The sequence below is a fragment of the Drosophila biarmipes genome, unplaced genomic scaffold (genome assembly GCF_025231255.1).
Source record: "Drosophila biarmipes strain raj3 unplaced genomic scaffold, RU_DBia_V1.1 ptg000022l, whole genome shotgun sequence".
NCBI classification, from domain to species: domain Eukaryota; kingdom Metazoa; phylum Arthropoda; class Insecta; order Diptera; family Drosophilidae; genus Drosophila; species Drosophila biarmipes.
The window spans coordinates 576953-600025 of record NW_026114539.1 but is presented as its reverse complement, the minus strand read 5'-3'; the positions used below and the strand labels follow the sequence as shown (position 1 = coordinate 600025).

General features: G+C 35.1%; 1 protein-coding gene across 2 annotated transcripts in view; it reads right to left on the bottom strand.

Annotated features, from left to right (window-relative positions):
• Window positions 1-23073, bottom strand: part of LOC108029318 (unconventional myosin-VIIa) — a 792260-nt gene that overhangs the window by 377213 nt on the left and 391974 nt on the right. For both annotated transcript variants that reach the window (XM_050890354.1, XM_050890355.1), the window contains exon 6: window positions 19761-20335. In XM_050890354.1, the coding sequence (XP_050746311.1) occupies window positions 19761-20335 (575 nt within the window). The remainder of the gene's footprint in view (window positions 1-19760; window positions 20336-23073) is intronic.

Genomic DNA, 23073 nt, shown 5'->3' with positions numbered 1-23073 from the left:
ATCGTATAATTGCTATAGGAGCGGTCGGAAAATTGGTGGGCAAATGATATGAAAAAATTATATCTTTGGTGTTTTCACAAAAAAAATGAAATTATTTTTATTTTAATAAATTAAAATTAACAAATTTAAAATGGTGCTACTAATATTGATAATTAAATATTACATTTAACTGGTAAAAAGGGTATACAAACTTGCGTTTGCCGAAGTTAACTTCCTTTATTGTTTTTGAATTTAAATATAAGTAAGAATAATTTTTAAACGTGTGATAGTCCCGGAAAGTCGAATATAATCGCCCGAGAAAATCTGTGTCAAAAGGAGGAAGCCGACATCCGTACAACACGGAATTTTAAGACGCAGTTACTAGAGCTAGAGGTATTTGCGAGGATCCCTGCTGCATTTGATCGAGGACCTGAGCGGAGCGTTATATTTCGCCTTGAGTATTGATTTGATATCTGCAGACACAACGCAATCGGAGCATATGTATATGATTGCCACACGGATTTGAAATGATAGAACTCCATCAAAATCGATCTGACCGTCAGTGGTGGTTATAAATTGGGTTAAAGAGGTTTTTCTGATGGTGCCATGACAAAAAATAATTTAAAATTTTTATTTTCAAAGTAAGGAAACGAAATTGGAATTTAGGAACCAATTGAAATCCGTAAAAATTTATGGTCACACATGCGCTCAATCAGGGAAATTGTGTGTCTGTGGAATGCGAATAATGTGACGCATATGTTTGTTTGTCAGTGTGTCTGTTTGTCACCTGTACAATTTAATTGTAGACGTTTTTGCTGGAATGCGTAAATCTGCCAATACTAGGACATTTTTTTGAAGCTGGCAAATATGTAGGAGGAAAGTAGTTGGAGTGGACTGTATTAGAAGTGCTTGTAGTGGTTGTATTTAAAGTATTACGTTTATATATTTATAAATAATAATAATAATATTTATAAAATAAAATGAAGAGTGCACTTGACGAGAATCGGGATTTGTTTTTGTGGCTGGGTTATATTTTAAACACAATGAAATTTTAGAATTTATTTTAGAAATATATGGGTTTAATAGTAGCACTGGAAAATCTTTTCCACTGGAATTGTTCTCAGTGTACATTTGTTGGCAAAAGAATTTAAAATAACGGAATCAAAATATATATATTAAATGCGGTTGCGTCGGATTAATCACTTTTATATTACCGGAAAATAATAATTATATGTGTAGTCTTTCTTTCTCGCCAAACTTCATTGTCCAATGATCCACATTTAAAATATAAAAATTGACCTAAACCTAAACCTGTGTACTTCAGTAAGGGAAATACTTAACTCAATATAAAAATTGACCTAAACCTAAACCTGTGTACTTCAGTAAGGGAAATACTTAACTCAATAAAGATTTTCCAAAATATTAAGGTCAATTAATTAAAAGAAAGTTGCTACAAAATATTTGTGAGCTCGACGGAATACCAGTTCTTATCCAATCGTTTAGAGATTTATCGGTAAAGAAAACTGAATACTTGTTTCAATCTGAAAACGTCTTTTTGCCCATTTTGAGGACGTCTTAAGACTTTAGAATTTCAACTATGTGCTCTTTGCCAAGGTAGCAGCACTACAGTACACTTAAATTAAATCGGCCCTTTAGGTGTGTCGCCAGGGACTGTGATAAAGTTGTGGATACCTTAACCAAAGTCCAGAATGGCAGCCTATCTCAATAACTTCCGATTAAAGAGCCACACGAACTGAGGGAAAACCTATATCTGTGCGGTCTGCTCGAGAAACAAGGTACTTGAAATATTCAGACACCAAAAACATTGTATTTAGGATGAGCACCTATGTTATGATCCAAGCCTTTACAACCCTTCTGAATGGTACCATCATCTATACCATAACCGAAATCATACTCTGGTAACGCTTTGCAATAATACTAATCAATTCAAGGCCTTTGACAAAGTTTATATAAACCAAATTGTGGTAGTAGCGCCCTAATGCTTTATTAGCTTTATAGTTTACGAAATAATAAAAAAATTCGAAGATAATTTTATATTTAGCCAGAGAAAGAAAGCGATGAACAGCAAAATTCATGTCGAAACATTATTTCTATTACCAAGATGAACGAATAAATTAAAAAGTTATTGATTCACACTTTCAATTAGTACCAAAACCAACAAAAAATAAAATAAAATGTTTTTTCTTGTTGGCTCCGTCGAAAGCAGTCCCAAAATAAGGCAACATTATATTTTATAACATAACATTTATAACATTTCATAGATACAAATCAACTATATCTCGAATTAATCAACTATATCTCAAAAATTAAAACAGAAAGTTAAGCACAAAAAATTATTTTGTACTAATCAAAAAAAGCAAAGAACAAAATAGAAAAATTAATATAAAATTTAAAATTTAAAAGTGATTTAGGTTTGAAAATTCAAAAGTAAAAATTCAAAAAATAAACAAAAACAACAAAAAAAAAGTGTTAAGTATAGAATTTTTAAAAGAATTATGCTTTGAAAAAATCGAAGGATAAAAAAAAACAGAAAACAAATAGCAAAATTAAATAAACACAGGAAATAGAATATAGGAATATATAAGAATGTCATTTGGTCTTACAAATGCCCCTATAACTTTCCAGAGTGGACAACATACTCAGAGAACATATTGGCAAATTTTTTTCATTTTTACATGGACGATATTATCACATTATCACTTCTCACATTCTCAGAAGCATTTCAATGATCTAAACTTGATCATTAACATTCTACATGAAGCCAACATGAAAATTTCACTAGAAAAATGTCAATTCATTAAACTAGAAACATCATTCCTAGGATATTTAGTATCACAAAAAGTTATTAAGACCGACCCTCAAAAAATGGAAACGATATCAAAATATCCAATTCCCGAAAATATCACAGAGGTAGCTTATTACGTCTCACTGGATATTATAAAAAATTAGTAAAAAATGTTGCGTTTATTGTAAAACCATTAACAAATCGGAAAATTTCCAAGGGAATGTCAAAAAATCTCTCAATTACTCTTGACGAACCCGCAATCGCGGCTATTAATGAGCTAAAAGAACATCTAATAAGTTACATAGAACTAGTTAAGCCGGCTCAAAAAAATTTACATTAACAGCAGACGTCTCTGATCTAGCTATAAGAGCAGTATTTTCCCAAAGCGGAAACCCAATCACTTTTATATCTAAAACACTCAACAAAACCGAAAAAATGACGCTACCAACAAAAAAGCTTTTAGCGATAGTTTGGGCACTGAAAAATTTAAGAAATTCATACGGACCACAACCCAAAGAAGATGGTTGAATTAAATAGAAAGTTTTAACCGAAAAATAATATATAAGCCGGGTACTACTAATGTAATAGTTCAGAATTGAAATAAGTCATATTACAGAAAAGGAGAATGAAGAATCCTCGGATTCCGCCACTCAACATTCAGCCGAAAGTAGCTTTTGAAAACAAAAACACCCCTTATTAAAAGACAATTTTACAAATAAATTTTTATATACAGCAATGAAGAACGATATAGTCCAGTGCCTCGACTATCAATACCCGTTACTCAGTTTAAGGGAGCCAAAGGATAAAGAAGATATATAAGCAGCAAAGCGATATTTTAGGGAGCCATATACCTCCTTTTTCAGTAGATGTTATGTGGGCGGCAGACAGATTTAAACGTTTTGGATATTTTTGGGCGTTAGAGTGGGCGTGGCACCCTTTCTTTTTTGGTGAGAAATACATTTCAGTTAAATTTTTGTTTCTATCATAAAAACTAAAGGCGTTACAGATTTTCGCGGATGTGGGCGTTAGAGTGGGCGTGGCACCACGCACCACCTTTTTTAGTTTCCGAGATCTCAGTTTTCATTTTCACGGACGGACAGATGGAGTTATTCATAAAGATAATATTAAATAATTTATCTTTTACAGACGATGAAAATCTTATTTTCTATCACCATTTTGATTTTTTTATGTCACTCGAAAATTATTGACTACACTAACAACAAGAATTTACTACTAAAAAACGAGAATGATGTATTGACTTACGACACCTTTGAGGACCTTTTCTATATTAGGAAACTTACATTGCAAAGAAATAATTCAAATCGAAAACAATATTATCAATAAGTGAGAATTTCGAATTGGAATGGGACATTACACAAAATTTTAAAATAGTAAAAATTCGAATGTCCCAATTATTACCATCCAGAAATAAAAGGGGTACGAACGAACTGGGAAATGCACGGAAATGGTTGTGGAAAACACCTGACCATGGCGACTTAATAAGAATTGAAAATAAATTTAAAGAACTTACGGAAAACATCAACAAATAATTTACTATAAACTCACATATATTTCGAGAAGTACAACTACTCACAAAAACCCATGACTCAATCATTAAAAAAAAAAACAAAAGTAAAATTGATTACACTTGATATTCAACATTTATTTTATACCTATATCACTTTAGCAAAATGCTGATCTTTTAAACATAGAAATATTACATGAAAAAGACTTTAAAGAAATCTTAAGATATGAAAACAAACCAGTTAGTAAACAAAACCAAACCAAAATAGTAAGCAACCAAGATTTACTTATTATATATATAAAGAACACAATTATAAATAATATATGTAGTTTGTATACATCAAGGGCAATTGCCCAATATAAGACAGCGTTATGTAACGGAATATTTGATCAAATTACCAATTTCGAAAAATAAATATTCAACAATTATTTTAAATTATCTAACGAGAGCTCCTGCTTTATAAATCTATTCAATAAGAAAAGTAAACTGCTCAAAAGTTGGGGACAAAAACAAAAGCTTCGAAAAGTTGGACGATGCCGCCATCCTTCTCACCTGGGAAAATATTGTAAATGACACAATACTAATGACTCAATTTTATTTTATTTAATGAAAGCATTGTCATTAATAATTTTGCTTAACTAACTCTAAGTTTTGACACAACATTCTTTAGATATTGTGAATTAAATTTAAAAAATATATTTGGCTGAATCTAAATAGTATTTGCAATCTGTAATGATACGCGTTACTTGTTGACTTAAAGGGTAAACTCGATTCGTCGTTTCGGAAAATTTGTAAGAGGTTGAAAGAAGCATTGGTCTGCTCGCTATGACCAGGGTCACTAGCAGAAACGATCCAATCATATCTCTCTGCCCGTATGAACGCTGAATGCAGGGTGACACACCCACTTTAACGCTCAAAAATTGATTGCATAACCCATCCATGCAGCAGCCGGTTTCACTAATACGCTTCTAAGCCGCTAGGGGCGCGACTAATTAGTAATATGGGAAGGATGCGATAGGAGGCGCTATAGGTGTGCTAGTAAAAAAAAAAACATGTTAACTAAAAGCTATACTATAAGGATTTCAGAAGTTTTCTGAAAATGTACCTCTTTTTAACATATACAGGCACAGTTTTCGTGTGTGCATTAAAATAATAATGTTTAAGGTTAGTTAAGCTATGACCTTTTGTTAAGTAAATGCCCAATGGACTCGAAAATCATTTTTTGCGCGATTAAGCCTTTAGGACACGCTCGTCTGAGGCGGGTAGTAACATATTACGAACTCCTTCTATCTAGAAAGAATTACATACAGAAACCAGGACGACTCTTGAGTCGAGGCAAAAAGAAGACCTAACGGTAACCATACCTCAGTAGCTAGCAAAGTGCAATAGCCGGTTGCTGACTCCCAAGATAGCGGATACCGAGAAATAGTAATCCTAGGGTGGAACACATAGTTATACGATACTGATAGTCAAGTAAAAGCTCTACTAACAGCCACCCAACAACCTCGGGGAGGATACAAATAGCTTGAAAGAATCTTACGGGTCGGACCACCTACCCCATTATAATTTAAGAACTAGAGGAGGATCCACCATAAGTACGACATCCGACACACTGGGATGTTGGTAACCGCAGTACTCATAGCCGCACGAGCCATTCAATAAGAGACATAGCGACATACTTCGCGAAGTAGTGGTGCAAAATAAACAATAAAGTGAACTTATGCATAACTAAAGGCAAATAGCCTCATATAATACAACAGGGAAATTAGTGAAAATCAGAAAAATTGAAAGCAATCAAAATGCATTGAAATACATTTAAATGAAGTGAATAGTGGTGATACTGATAAACAATTAGAGAAGACGAGTCTCATCACCAGTGTTTAAGTGAATTGGTACACTTGAAAGAAACATTTTTTTGGTGCACGTTTATTTATATATATAAATCCCATATAATATTTTTGCAAATCCGCACAGGATTGAAAAGGGGGTGAGGTTGTCAGAGCCCGGTACCTTTCTTAAAGCATTCATATATAAATATACGTGCATACAATCTTAACAATGTTAACTTTTCAGCTGCGAGTATCGGCCTTGTAGTTGTAATTAAAAATGTAAGAGACCTCTGAGCGACGTTTGCAGTCCTGAATAATCAGCGTTTTGCTGCTGTGCGCACCTTACCGGTGGTAAATTTATAATGTGTGCTGATGCGAGCAAAAAATACGAGTTCGAGAGGATAATACATTTGATCTGTAAAATTTAATCGGCACATTCACACTAGCAAAAATTGACGTTTTAATACCAAAATTTTAAACAATAATGAAATCATGGAAATCTTAAAACATGAACAAAAACCAGTAATTATCGCTGACTTAATGGACATCTCTGTTCCTAAAATCGCACTGCATAAATAACTTTCATTAATTTGTATAAAATAACCAATACTAAAAAACAGATGTGAAATATATCTTGCTAGACCGATTTCCTAAATCGATGGGAAACTATTATTAAGCCGGTAACAAAATGCGCAAATATGTTTTAAGAATGTCTTACTTTAGGATCGAACTTTTAAATAATTATTGTACTTTAATTAAATGGTGAGAAATCAGCTTGTAAAATAAATAAGGGAAAAATAGACATCGTACAAGATGGTGCCATTCTTATAAATGGTAACAATATTGTTATCAACTCCCGTTTAAACGGTTAATTTTTAATATCATTTAATGATACAACCAAAACTGTTAATATCTCTTATACCAATTTGGAAAAGAAAATTCTTCACTACATAACTACATATCACTTCATAAATTATGAAATATCCGATTACATATTATGAAATAACTCGAAACTTTCTTTAGATAATATAACCATTATAAAACCTTTCATTAAAATTAATTATACCCAAATATCACTTACCTCTATATTAATTATTTTAATCTTTTTCTATTTAATTTTTTTACTTATTATAAAATACGAAAATGATATATTATTTGTAACCAAAAAACAACGGCCAGAAAAATATATAAACCAAAAACATTTTTTAACTAAATTAAAAGATCATTTAAATTAATTTCATTGAATTGGGACGATCCAAGGAGATGCGACAGTTTCATCTTAAGATTTTAATCTAAACATAAATTGAAGATCTAAAGTTCAAAAAGAAAAGCTCCTGACCGAGGTTCATTAAATCAGATTAAGAAATGAAGAAGATTTGTCCGAGACCGCGATCGCTTCACAAACAAGTGGCCAAAAGACACCGAGCACGCAAAAAGGCACAACTAAGAATTAACCGAATGAGTTAAAATGTTAGTTTTTTATACCGGTATAGAAATGAATATGCAAATTAAATGAAAAAGGTTGTTATAGTTATTACATAAGACGCGAAAGGGCTCTTGCAGACAAAAGTTTAACCAAAGAACTCTCATGGCTTCGTCCAGAAAAACAGCTCGTTAGCTGAATACATATGTTCGTATTTTTAAGAAAGTAAGTATAGTAGAAAGAATCTGATAAACGTAGGAGTACCCCTATAAAAAGTCATAACGTTCCATTAAAGGCTGTTCAAATTTAAAAGGTTATACTCACACCATCCATGAAAACAATCAATATTTTACTGTAAGTTAAATCCCGACACTATATCGCCATATTGTAGGGGTCCGGGTGGCTGTGAATACAGAAAACCCAACGAATAGATTAACTCAACTTTCATTCAAATCTGCCTACTCCTCAAGTCAAAAGTTAGGGTAAAACGTAGATCCCACTAGTCGCGCTACTCTTACACACAGAGCTATTCTTTCTCTTCCGCTCTTGCGTACAAGGGGAGCGTGCGAAGGAGAACAGAGGAAGAGGATAATTCATCAATAAGTCCGTTCATCGCGGCTCGCGAACTTTCCAGTACACGTTACCAGCATGGTGTCGGAAAGTAGCTCGTTCATTTCGTTTTGTCATCTTTGGCAATCAAGTCATACACACCTCTGTGAGTCAATTCTAAACTAATCACAAGTCCATTCCCCACGTGGAATGTGAGTACTCAATAAAGAGCCACAAACTGACGACTAAAAAAGATATCACCATAAATCTTTTCCACCGGCGCTTGAATAGTGTTCAGCGGGTATTTATACAGACAGGAAATCTGAAACGGTGAACATAACCTAAAAGTGAAAATTTCCATGCATACAGAAGGCCGGTCAGTACGCAAGGCGCTTTTACGCTTTCAAATGAATAATATGCCGAGCGTTACGACCTGATGATTGTTGCTCTCCGCAAAGTGTGCCTCAGGCTTCACGTCCAGCTTACACTTCGCTGCCCAGATATGACACGCGGTCGGGCCACGCCCACCGGCGCGCCCTTCCCTGACTACTAAACAGAATAAGCAGAGCCATCACGGCATAGCTATTCACCACTGAATCTGATCTGGAGTAAATTAATTTGGCTGGCGCATGATTGACCACGTGATAATGGGCGACAGAACATGGCCAACACAAGGCAACACCCCACGTCTGTCCATAACCTAGCAGCCCCAAATCAACTAAACACCATCATCGTAGGCCGACTGTAAAAAGGAGTACCCAGCGCAACCAGTAGGAATCGCTACTAAGGAACTCGTACTGAGCTTTCCGCTCATATTTATAATTTGTTTTCTTTGAATTCAGACTCTGCTCTTACGTTATATTATATATAATGTGAAAGCTTTACGTATTTACGGGATCCAACGCTAAGGCACATATGAGCATCGCATTAGTACGTAAATTTAACTATACCTATCTTGAATTTGAAACGAAAGTAATTGTTGAACAAATCTTGAAATGAATTTGAAATATTATTAAACTTAAGATAATGTATGTAATTAAATCTCAGTATACGGTTCGTTGTTGAACAACGAAGTTAATGTTGAGTTTCCTAAACATGAAGTAACCATGTAATAAAAGAACATTTTACAAGGGGTAACAATGAAAATCTATCGTCTTACTAAGGATAAGAGCGTATAGAATGGGGGCAAATAACACCTAAGCCACCCAAAACGCTGGTATTACTCTCTGAATCTGTTTTATTAGGGTCCGTCCGATCATATCCGATTACCACTACTATTTTGAGACCGATCCCTTAGAATACCGAAAGTGCACTTAAACTTTGAACGGGTATGCAAAAGATGAGGAGGAGAAAAAACCCACGTCATATCCGACGAGCTCTGTACCGAGCAAATGCAGAAAGTGCACAATGCCGAATCGTCTATACGCTAGGGATTTATACTGATTTCTAGTGAACGCCTACCTCACGGCTACTACAATATGATTAAGAAAGCTTAACATCATCAGCATACATTAGTACCCGAGAATGTTATGATTGAGGGAAGATCGTTAATAAACAAAGTAAACAGAAAAGGGCCCAAATGACTACCCTGAGGCGGTCCAGATGTCAAGTAGATCAATAATGAAACAGCATTCTTCAATATGACACTCTGATTCCTACCATATACAATGTCAATCTGCATTTTTTCCTTAAATCCACTTATTGTAAAAGATGTCAATTCAAGAAGGTTGTTGGTGGTCGATCTTCAAAACCATGCTGACACGGTGATATACGCGAGAAACATAAATGTTGCAAATGAGAAGTTCAAATGCTTTAGAAATTACCGACAATTTAGAAATACATCTATAATTTTGGGTATCGGCCTTCGCACTCTTCTTATTAAGTGGAATAATAAAAGAGTCCTTCCACATAGTAAGAGCAACTGATAATGAAATAGATAAATTAAAAAAGTTTAAGAATCGGTTTACAAATGGTTGACGCACAAAACTTAAGCACACATCCATCCACGAAGTCCATCTGGACCGAGAGAATATGATGGCGTTGTTGTAGCTAAATTTCTTAAGAGAGAGCTTTCGATGATTACAGGTAGTTAGAATTGATTAAGGTAGTTAGAATTTGACCAAGCTGTCGAACTATAGTAGTTTGGAAAATCTCAGAAAATAAATCAGCAATTTCAGAGTCCGTCGATGCCTCCTTTGAGGCAATGCCGATGACATACACCTGGCATTAACAAAGTTATAAAACTGATTCAGATCGTTTGAAAATTCAAATTTACATCGTTTTAGATACATAGAAAAGCAATGACTGTTGAAAACATTAAAATCCGTTTGAGCCACCACATATTTCGAAAGATCTGTTGGTCTAGCCGATATTTTATACTTTTTATAAGTGTTTATTTAATGTTTTTAAGTCTTTGAAGCGCATTGGTAAACCAAGGAGGCCTGTTTAGGCTTGAAAGAAACCTATCAGTTAAACATTCATTAAAAAAAGTACTTAACAACATATACTATAGATTTTATAATTATAAGAGCGAGGTGGAATATAAGAACATGTAACAAAAACTGATAAAGAAGGAAAGGAAACTTTTACACTTAGAAAATCAATTTCATTCGGGATATGAACGGCAATCAGCACACCACGTACAAATTCCAAAGCATCCTCAGATGTGTTATATGGGGTGAATTTAGAAAAAAATAATTGCTTCCTTTGTGGAACAACTGAAAGTTTCTTACGCCCCCCAGCAGCAGTCGGAACCTCACTAGGCTGAGATCCAGGAACGGTGCCTATTGTACCTATAGGTAAGGTCGGCACCGATTTCTTTGACTTAGCCAGTACAGAGGATTTTATTCCGGAAACATAGACTTCACTCGAGCTAGCTATATCCATAGGCACCGTTGGTTTAGTTGCCCCTGTGTCAACGGAACCTGCTGCTACCAAGTTCGGATTTCGGTTGCATTCCATAATCGTAATAACGGCGGTTAGGCTGGCTTTTTTGCGTTTAGGCGACTCGGTTAATAATTTCTTATTATTAAACTGGACACAGACGGTATTGAACCCCTCATTGAGTTGCTTAAAAGCTCCTGAGATATTCAATAGGCAGTCTCGAGTCTGCTTCATAAAGCCGCTCATCTCAACCACCATTTCCTTGCAGGACCCACATGACCACATAAGACCAGAATTAAGATCAATATCGATCATCGGTTTCTTACAACAGACAAGAGCCATTTTATTTAAAAAAATGAAATGAAATATAATATTAAAAATACTTCAAAGTAAATTTGCCACTGGGATGAAATTCTAAAACCACTAAGGCACAGAAATTAATCAAACGTAAGAGAGCACGAGAGAAAAAATATTCTATCGACTGGGCGTGGCTTGTGCGAGCATGTTATGAGAGCGTAAATTACACTAACAAAGCTTAAGATTAAACAAATATTCTATTGACTGAGCGTGGCTTGTGCGACACTAACAACTTTAAGCACGAACAAATGCAATGTAAGTAAAGCAAGAAAAAGAAAAAATCTACCAGAACTTCAGCAGGTTCATAGAGCGGATAATTTACAATTAAAAAATAGAGCGAGAGAGATTGAGAGGGAGTAAAAGAGTTTTAGCAAGTTTAGGAGCGTAAGTCACACAAACAAAGCTTAAGATTAAACAAATCTAATATAAATGTTAAAATAACTATAATCACATACCCGTTAAAAAAACACTCACGCAAAACCACTGCAAAAAAGACAAAAACTCAGAGCACAAAAGTACAACTCAACAAGTGACGCTAAATTGATATTTATAAATTGTATATTCTTTGTATTCTATATATTTATATACTTTATAAACTTTATATACTTTTTATACTTTATATACTTTATATACTTTTTATACTTTTTATACTTTTTATACTTTTTATACTTTTTATACTTTTTATACTTTTTATACTTTATATACTTTATTTACTTTATTTACTTTATATACTTTATATACATTATAAACTTTATATTGTTTGTGCCCAACAGAAGTAGGCACTTCAAGGGCATGCCCTGGGACAAGGGGGTTGTAGTGACCGCCTTGTCGCTGGCACGGGGACGCTTTTGTGGCAGGACGATCGCGTTACGACGATGGACGAAGAGGCGATGCGGGCACTGCGCTGATGTTTGAGCTACCGGAGGTTAGCTGCTAGTTGAGATGTGTTACAAGGCCTATTCCCAGAAGAAGGGAGTAGAACCGCGGAGTTATGAGTGCGTTGATAGCTGAGGTTCTTAAGTTGTTGGATAGGTGCCGGTGTTATCCCGTCCGGTCCCGGCGATTTGTATGGTTTAAGACTCTGAGTGGACCATCTTATAGGAAGAGTTTGATTCCTTCCCCGGAATTTCTTGATGGGGGATGACCTGTTTGATGGCTCCCTGGACTGTGACCATGATCCGTTTGCCTTCTGAGGATAACCCAAAAGAGAGGCTTTCTTAGAGAGTATTTTCCTGGCATCACTCGATTTTTCCACAGATGACCTGCCATGCGATTCGTTTTGCTTTTCTAGCAGCCTTTTTGTAAGAGGCTTATAGTTTTGCCAGTTAGTGTCCTTGTTTTTCGTTCGTGCTCTGTTAAACAGGCCTCTGGAGTTTGATCTGAGGCTTGATAATTTCGACTAGCAGTAGCTTCCTGAGTTCGTCCTCGAATTTTTAATTTTAAATTGTTTCTTAGATCATTGCAAATAAGATTCCAGTGGAGATCTCTTATTCGATTGTGGCACCCCCAATAAAATTCCCTTGCCTTTCCTTTAAGCAACAGACTAGCATTGCTTCTAAAACAGATTAGTTCACTTTCAGACTCAATTCTTACACCATCAGGGCTATCGCTAAGATGCAGAAGTACTGTTAAAACTGCTTAGATCGGATGTAAAGCTTTTCGAAATTTTTATTTCGTCTAGAGCCTCCTTGAATACACGTGTGATCTATCAAAACTTTTAGCCCCAAATAGATCCCTGTTTCTTGCACATGGATATTCAAACCAGTTGGCTTAGGGCGTGCGTGATTTGTGTCTATTACCTTGGCTATTTTGTCGCCTGCCTTGTTTGACTGTAGTCACAATAAATTCTGTTTAAAGCCCCATCTGCTGCCTAGTATTCTGAAAAAGTTTTATATTTCTAAAAGCTTACCGAATAGAAAGTAATACACTTAGTATTCTTAGAGGTACAGGAAAAAATCTAAGGCCTAAAGCTTCTATTCGTATAATAAGGAAACTGATGGACTTTAAAAATTTAAGAGTAAGCAATGCTGCTTCCAATTCTTAAAATTTGTTGCCCAAGCACGAACGGATGAGACTCTACAGACTCCATCTCTTCGCCTCCAAAGCGTTTCAGTGAAATTTTGAGTGAGGTTCGAAAATAAATTAAGTCAAAATACCTAGTATGGAATCTTTTGTCCACTTATATAAATAAATAAATATTATTAGAACGTAAAGTTCGTCAGTCGTCAGTCCACACTGCCCCATAAGCCTAGCTGTCGCTTGACCGGGCTGTGTTTCGGCAAAATCCCCTTCCCTTCACACATTTGTGTGCCTATGGATCGTCGCGGGCCGCGCAATACGATACCATATTGTCAAGGTTGTCCGTCGAAAGTAATGTCATTGTTGAAATTCTAGATCACCATGGTTTTAAATTCATTTTCACATTATAAGTTCCATTCACGACTACAAACGTCGCTCAGAGGGCTCTTGAAATTGTACATACAACTACAAGGCTGATACTCGCCGCTGAAATATTGATAACCGCCTATAAAAAAATTATTTGGACTGCACGAATATTTATATATGTATGCTTTAAGAAAGGAACCGGGATCCGACAAACTTACCCTTTTTTAAATCCTGTGCGATGAGATCTCGATGCTCCGGATCCTGGGATTTGCAAAATATTATTTTAGTTATGTATGTAAATATACGTGAACTAAAGACTGTTGTATTATATGCGGCTATTCGCCTTTGGTTAAGCATAAGTTCACTTTAGCTTAGATTGATTCGATGGACACATTTACATTGCATAACCACTTTTTCGAAGTATGCTGTTGGTCAATAAGCCTTTGATCGGGTGACTCCTACAGCTGAACAATCTTCGGAAGTATGAGGATTTCGAGTACTGCGGCTACAAGCATCCCAGTATGTCGAATGTCGTCCTTGTGGTTGATATTCCCTTCTTCTTTGATTATAATGGCGGCGATGGTCACACACATGAAAATCTTTTGAGGTATAGGTGTCCTCCTCAAGGGCTGCTGGATCCTGGTGGCTGATCCTGGAGGAGAGGAGTGCGGGGACGACTGCCCTGGAAAGGTCGCCTTTCCTTGGAGCCAGTGGCTTCCGTCAGCAAGTCACCAGAATGGATTCTCTTCCATTTTCTAATTGTTAAGCTCTTTTATACCCTAGTAGAGCTTTTAGCTGCCAGTTTGAAGCGGATAAACTAGGTGTTCCCACCTAGGGTTACTATATTTCGGTATCCAATATTTTTGGAGTCGACGGCCGGCTGTTGCACTTTGCCAGCTACCGGGGTATGGTTACCAGTAAGTCGATCGTGGCCGTTGTTCTGGCCACGCGACACCAGTAAATTGCCGAATTTCAATTTCTTTTTACGTTATTAGCCTAGGTGTGGTTAGTCAAATGCACCCCTCCCTCTGACTTAAGATTCGTCGTTGAATCTTTCTACTCGTATATCGAGGGCGTACGTAACAATTCGTTCGTTTTTTTCTATAATAGAATCAGATATTTCGAGCGTCCCAATTTTTAGAGTAATCGCTTTGCTCTGCTAGACGAGAGCTCCACTCAAAAAAGAAATTACCTTGTTAAAAAAACTGACGGAAGAGTTCCATGACTTTCAACTCCATTTCAAAAAAACCCAAAGTTTATAATCGTAAAACAAAAGACTCTCAAAAATCAACCTCACAACACTATTGCTTTTCTGTACACAAGGCACTACAAACCATAAGCAAGGAAGTAATTTCCATTTTTACGCTATGAGATGAAAATCTTTTCTTGCTAGTTACCATCAAACCAGTGGCTGACAAAAGTCTCTCTTCAACTTTATTAAAACCAACGACGATGCTACCGAACCCTCGGGACTGATTCTGGACACTTTTTACCTTTACAATCTTCCCAGCCAACTGGACATTTTTTGGTACAGTGTCAAAGTAAGGGAATGCATGTCAAACCCAATGTGGTGCAAAAACTGCCAGAGGATCAGAAATACAGTTAGAAACTGTAATGATGCAACCATGTACTCCACCTGCAAGCTCGCCCCACACCCATCCTCGCCCTGCTCACGCACCTAATGCGCGAACTACGGCTCCTTACCTGCTTGCCCAGGGTATCAACAGCTAAAAATTAAAAAAATGCAGCATGTGAGAGAAGAGAATTTTTCAAAAACAACAACAATTGTTATCGGCAATCAATCACTCGGCTTCCTTCGCGAAAGTCGCGAAGTCTGCTTTTTACAAGCAGAAGACAACAACAAACCGTCAACTAGCAAGCAAAACGCAATCACCTATCTTTCAACGCCCACACCCGGCACCCCTATTTCCCCCATTCCCCCAAGTACCCCAAAACACCACCTTCACCACAAACGCAAGATTAAATAAAAAATTGCGCTATCATTAAAGAAGCCCAAGAGTTTATTCAAATTATAGATTCGGATGTGCATAGACCCCAAGTTTATACATGCAAAAAACTATTCTGACTTCTAATAGCCTTCTTTCACCTAAAAAAATCCTTCTTTCACCTGCTAAAGATAAACTTTCAGAGGACTTTAACACAATGCTTGCAACAGGATCCCATCTACATAACGGGAAGTCAGGCACGGTAATCCCTATACCCAAACCTTACCAGGTTACCAGGTTGCATTCAAAAAGAGTCACTGTACTATGGATGCTCTGTTGAGATTTCAACACTTCGCGTCTACAAAAAATTATGTATCCATTTCGGCTACGGATTTTGAAAAGGCTTTCGATGGCAAGGGGTTGGTCCAAGGCTTTATAACCTTATAAAAGCCTTCATGATCAATAGAACTTTCAAGGTCCGAGTAAATAACTCAACATCAAATTTAAACAAGCTCCACAATGGCATTCCTCGAAATACTCCTCTATCGGTGGTACTTTTTATGATTGATATTGAACAAACAACTAACAACAGAACAGATTATTTTCATCAACAAGAAAGATCTTAATTCCGTTAAAGAAACCTTCTTAAACGTTCTGGACGGTTTTGAATAGAGGGGCATTTCATCTCTTGATTGAAAAATATCAAGTCCTACTCCTTTGCCGAAAACGAAATTGCAACTTTCGGGAAATTGTATTTAACAACAAAGTCATTAAACAAACCGAATATCTAAAAATCCTAGGAATAGCCTTCGACTCTAGGCTAACATTTAAGAAAATCTGTCTAAGATAAAGACAGCAGTTAGACTCACTTCTCAATATAATTTAATTTCTAAGCTCAAAATACTTTCTTGTACATATACGAGTATAACCCTCTTAGCTTGGAAATGACATTTTTTATTTAGTTCTGAATTTCGAATTAAATTGTATCAAAATCGGACGACTATACATATAGCTGCCATATGAACGATGGGAAGATTAGTGGTAAAATAATATGAAAATATTATATTTTTGGTGTTTTTGACATATAACCTTCTACGCTTGGAATTTCGAATTCAATTTGATCAAAACTCGACGACTATATCATATAGCTTCCATAGAAACGATCGGAAAATTGGTGGGAAAAGAATATAAACGGAGCCTTGGTGTTTTTTGACATATTATCTTATAATATTGTGAACAACGATTTTTATAATTATAAGGCTTTCGAATTAAATTTAATAAAAACCAAACGATTCTAACATATACCTGTCGAAGAAACGAAAATAACTATAACTTAATTAACATGGTGTTACTAACGTCTTTTATAACTTATCTTATAGCTGCAAGGGTATACAAACTTCAGAGTCCCGAAGCTAACTTCCTTTCTTCTTTCCATCAGAGAAATTGAAGAAATAATTTGAGAGATTCAACTGTGATGTCAAATCCCGTCTTGTTTTGACAGTGTTTTTCAGTGGCATTGTTTTAAGTAAGGTAAATAACGTGGGTCACATACTTGTTAAAGTTTAATTTTTTATCCTTGAGTTCTGCAAAGGTTAAATATCTTAATCGACCAGGACAAGCAACTCAACTGCACTCTTTTCCTTATCAGCTAACCATTAAAGAGATATTTCCCACATTTACCCACAGATCCCAGAGACATTTCTTTGAACCATAAAAGGCTCAGAGCTGTAAAAACGGCTTCCTGGAAACCACTCCCATGTTTTATAATACAACCTACCGTGACCCAGCACGCTGCCAAAATATACCCTTCAATTTTAAGACGATTGGCTTCTATGTAGAGAACATTTTGTATACCCTTGCAGAGGATATAATCATTTCAGTCAGAAGTTTGCAACGCAGTGAAGGAGACGTTTCCGACCACTATATATATTCTTGATCAGCGTCACAAGACGAGTCGATCTAGCCATGTCCGTCTGTCTATTCGTTTCTACGCAAACTAGTCTCTCAGTTTTAAAGCTAGCGGGCTGAAACTTTTCCAAAAGTCTTCTTTCTCTTGCAGGTAGTATATAAGTCGGAACCAGCCGGATCGGACAACTATATCTTATAGCTCCCATAGGAACAATCGGGGAAAAATTAAAAAAATTATATCTTTCGTGTTTTTTTACTATATACATTTCTAAGCTTAAGTATAATATTTTTAAGTTAGTATTGAATTTCGAATTAAATTTTATCAAAATCGGACGACTATATCTTATAGCTCCCATAGAAACAATCGGAAAATTAGTGGTAAATAATATTGAAAAATTATATCTTCAGTGTTTTTTAACTTATGACCTCATACGCTTGGAAATAACATTTTTTATTTCGTTTTGAATTTCGAATTAAATTTTATCAAAATCGGTCGACTATATCATATAGCTGCCATATGAACGATCGGAAAATTAGTCGGAAAACATGAAATAAAAATGATATTTTTAGTGTTTTTTTAACATATAACCTTATAAGCTTGAAAATAACATTTTTTAAATTTGAATACGATTTTTGAGTTTTGAGACGCACGCCTTAAGAAGGTTAACTTTTGTATTGAAAGGGTTGAATATTTTATATTTACTTTAACTTATATAAGGTAAAATAAAATAATGTGTTATTATTATTTGTATATGCATATGTTTATTAACTATCTTAATTATTTATTATTTTTAATAATTTAAATAGTTAATATACCAATATAAATTTAAATTTTATATACGTACTAGCTGAGCCGACGAACTTTGTTCCGACCCGTGAACATGCCACGTATAATTGACCATGGCAATAAATAAGCATTTTGTTTTTTTATTTTATTCGAAAAACTACAAAATAAAATTAAATAACTACATGACCATGGCAATAAATAAGCAGTTTTTTTTTTATTTTATTCGAAAAAATACAAAATAAAATTAAATAACTACATTAATCATTGCTGCAATCGTATCGAAACGCAGCTCGATTCAAATCAGCTAAATATCTTGTTCTGGGTCGCAAATTATCTATTTGTTGACTTCTGTTGTTCGCTCGACGATTCTGCATTGCCAACCGAGCTGTTTCACGGGCAGCTTCACGAAGCACGAAGTCGAGCCATACTATTGCGGCGCTGTTCACGTGCAATTTCTTGTTCTTCTTCAGTCCTTTGTCGAGAAAGATTTGATCGTCTTGGTCGCGGCATTATTAATTAAACTTCACTTCACTTCAATCCACTTGTTAATTATTTATTTAATAGAAATAGTTTTAATATTGATTTCTTACAAATATCAAATTGTTATCCATACGTCATTACAAAGCTGTCATTTTACGTCAATTACATAGCTGTCATTTGCGTTTTGTTACTCCAAGTCTGATTCTTTTTTGTTATACCACGTTTTATAGTGACTGACGTTTCATGTCAAGTCACAGAGGAACGCTGTCGAACGGGATAAAAAGTATCCTATGTCCGTCTCCTGGCTCTAAGCTACCTCCCTACCAATTTTCAGCCAAATCTGTTCTGCCGTTCTTGAGTTATAAGTGGTGTAACTAACACGACTTTCTTTTATATATATAGATATTTCTTGTATATTAAATTTAAAGTATTTGATATGAGAATACAATTTTTATTTTTTATACCTATTCTAAAATATCAATTTACACCAGCGGTCGGCAGCGCCCGATTAAGTGAGCATAGCGAATTGTTATGCCTATTCATTGCACCTCTCACCGTAATCAGACGTAAGAAAGTATTACATCTTTCCGTGTAACGCTGCGATCTAGGAAACTTCGTCCGAGACGAATAAAATTTCCAATCTTCGAGTTAGGGGCATGAGTTTGGTTTCCTATTCGATTTGTTTCCTATTTTGTAGAAGACAACCGACCTGAAACTGAATACCACTCTGTCAAGGGGTATAAATAGTACTAAAACAGTGAAGGATGTATAATAAGATATTTTCACAAAAGCAAAATACAATTAAATAAATTAATTATTTATAGATTATAATAATAAATTACTTAATTACAGCAGTTATCGGTAAAATACAAATTAGTGAAATAGATACAAAATGATATTTACCTCTTTTATTTTCAAAGGTATTTCTGTTATATTTCCTCGAACATTTATTTGACGAATTAGTAATACCTTTTCAAAATCACAGCGCTTCAGTCCCAAAAGATTTGATATATTGAAAATTGCCTCTTGGTCTGAATTTGAAAAATCGCAGCCTTCTCCATCAATATCCATAAACTGTATATTTCCTAACCATAATATAGAACTTAACACCTTAAAAACGCCATCTATTACATATTGTGGAATTTGTAAAACTGTAAAGGCCATTGTAACGGCATCAAATTTTATTGACTCTAAGTTTATATTTATTTGTTCAGAACTTGTTATATTCAGATATTTATAAAAATCAGGTGGTCTTAAATGAAATGCTTTTGCTATGTGAATATTTTTCTGCCCTTGTGCCACTAAATGATACATTATATGATAGTTCCGTTCCCCTTCACTTTGAAATATAATCCGGGACTGTTCAAGTAAATAATCTTGAATAACGCATCCTTTTATACAATTGTAGTCGTCAAAACAAACTTGCATAAATTTACCAAACCTAGAACTGTTATCGTTTCTTATGGTCCTAGCATTTCCTGTAAAGAGATTTGGAAAACATAAATCTGTTAGATATTTTATTAATTACTTGAATATTGTAAATAAATCAAACAGGTACGTAAAATTCACTAGAAAATAAAAGAGCTCTATGTTAAGAAAATAATTTATTTTAAAAGTATTGGGCAAAAATAAAATATTGTAAATGGTATATATTTCTTCGTATTCAGAGAAAGTTTGTTAGCCGAATAAGCCACGCACGCCCATATGACAACAAAATGTACAAAAACCATAGCGCTAACAGATTAAAACGATACTAAAATGAATTTGATTGGTTTCCTCAAACCTGAGGATTAATCTTAAAAATATAACCGTAAAGCTGGGTAGCTGCATAACAAGAAATGAAGTTAACTTCGGCAAGCCGAAGTTTGTATACATAAGAAATAATAAGCTTTAGTAAAACCACGTGAAATTTTTAAGAATTGTTGCTGACTTCAGTGATATTAAAAAAAATATTTCATTCTTTTTTCAGACCAATTTTTTTGACATCTACGAGGTGTGTTCAAAAAGTAAGGTGACTTTGTATTTTACAGATACAATACACTTATGCCAACGGTTTTTCCAATCCTCAAAGCACTTCCCATAAGCACTTTTCGGTATAGCCTTCAGCTCTTCCTGCGATGCAGTCTTTATCTCTTCAAACGTAGCAAATCTCCGTCCTTTCATAGGTCTCTTTAGTTTCGGGAACAAGAAAAAGTCACATGGGGCCAAATCCGGTGAATATGGTGGCTGAGGCATTATTGTGGTGTTGTTTTTGGCCAAAAAATCTCTCACAAGCAAAGATGAGTGAGCAGGGGCATTGTCGTGATGCAAATGCCATGAATTGTTTTTCCACAATTCTGGACGTTTCTTTCGTACTGCTTCTCGCAAACGGCGCATAACTTCCAGATAATACTGTTTATTGACCGTACGACCATATTGTAAGAACTCCTGATGCACCACGCCATGGTAATCGAAGAATACAGTGATCAAAACTTTGACATTTGATCGAACTTGGCGTGATTTTTTCGGTCTTGGCTCACCTGGGCTCTTCCATTGTGACGATTGGGCTTTGGTTTCGATATCATAACCATATACCCATGATTCGTCACCAGTTATGACCCTTTTGAGTAAATCTGGGTCGTCGTTGACGTCATCCAACAGCTCTTGAGCGATGCTCTTGCTACGGTTCTTTTGGTCAAAATTCAGAAATTTTGAAACAAACTTTGCTGACACACGACTCATGCCCAAAACGTTTGAAAAAAATTTCATGGCACGAGCCAAGCGATATACAGACATCTTCAGCAACTTCTCTGATAGTGATTCGATGATTTTCCAAAACAATTTTCTTCACTGCTTGAACGTTTTCATCAGTTGTTGACGTGCTTGGGCGTCCAGAGCGAGGCTTGTCATTGGCATCTTCCCGGAAGAGTTTGTACCACTTGTAAACATTTTTTTTACTCAGAACAGTTTTACCGTCTGCCACTGTCAACATTTCAAGTGTTTCGGAGCACTTAATTTGATTTTTTACACAAAATTTGATGCAAATCCTTTGATCCATATTTTTGATAGCAAAAAATCGCTGCGCACGCAAAACAACTTGTTACCTTTACGCCTCTTACAACTAAACAAAAAAGGGGATTCAATTGAAACTTGGTACAGATGTTAGGGAAGAGTGTACCGACATAACAAAACAAAAAAATCGATAATCGAACATATGTTGCCCGCGAAATTTGAAAAGTCACCTTACTTTTTGAACGCACCTCGTATATGTTAGAGTAGTCCGGTTTTTATTATTATAAGATGATGAATCAAAAAGACCCAAAGCTACAATTTGTTCATTCTATTTCCCCACCAATTTTCCGAACTTTCCTATGACATTTATATGATATAGTGGTCCGATTTTGATAAAACGTAATTCGAAATTTGTAACTAATTAATATATCTTATTTCCAAGCTTAGAAGGTTATATGTTAAAAACATTAAAGATATAATTCTTTTCCAATTAATTTTCCGATCGTTCCTATTCCGATTTTGATAAAATTGAATTCGAAATTCAGAACTAATTAAAAAAATGTTATTTCCAAGCCTAGAAGGTTATACGTTAAAAAAACACCGAAGATATAATTTGTTACATATTATTTTCCCACCAATTTTCCGATCGTTACTGTGGCAGCATTATGATATAGTCGTCCGATTTTGATAAAATTTAATTCGAAATTCACAACTAATTAAAAAATGGTATTTCTAAGCTAATAAGGTTATACGTCGAAAAGCACCAAAGCTATAATTTGTTATATATATAATTTTCCCACCAATTTTCCGATCGTTCCTATGACAGCTATTTGATATAATCTTCCGATTATGATAAAATTGAACTCGAAATTCAGAACTAATTAAAAATAGTTATTTTCAAGCTTAGAAGGTTATATGTTAAAAAAACACCGAAGATATAATTTTTTCATAATATTTTAATACTAATTTTCCGATCGTTCCTATGGCAGCTATATGATATAGACGTCCAATTTTGATAAAATTTAATTCGAAATTCACAACTAATTAAAACATGTTATTTCCAAGCTAATAAGGTTATACGTCGAAAAGCACCAAAGCTATAATTTGTTATATATATAATTTTCCCACCAATTTTTCGATGGTTCCTATGACAGCTATTTGATATAATCTTCCGATTATGATAAAATTGATTTCCACTGACTGACTGCTCTCGACTGACTGATCC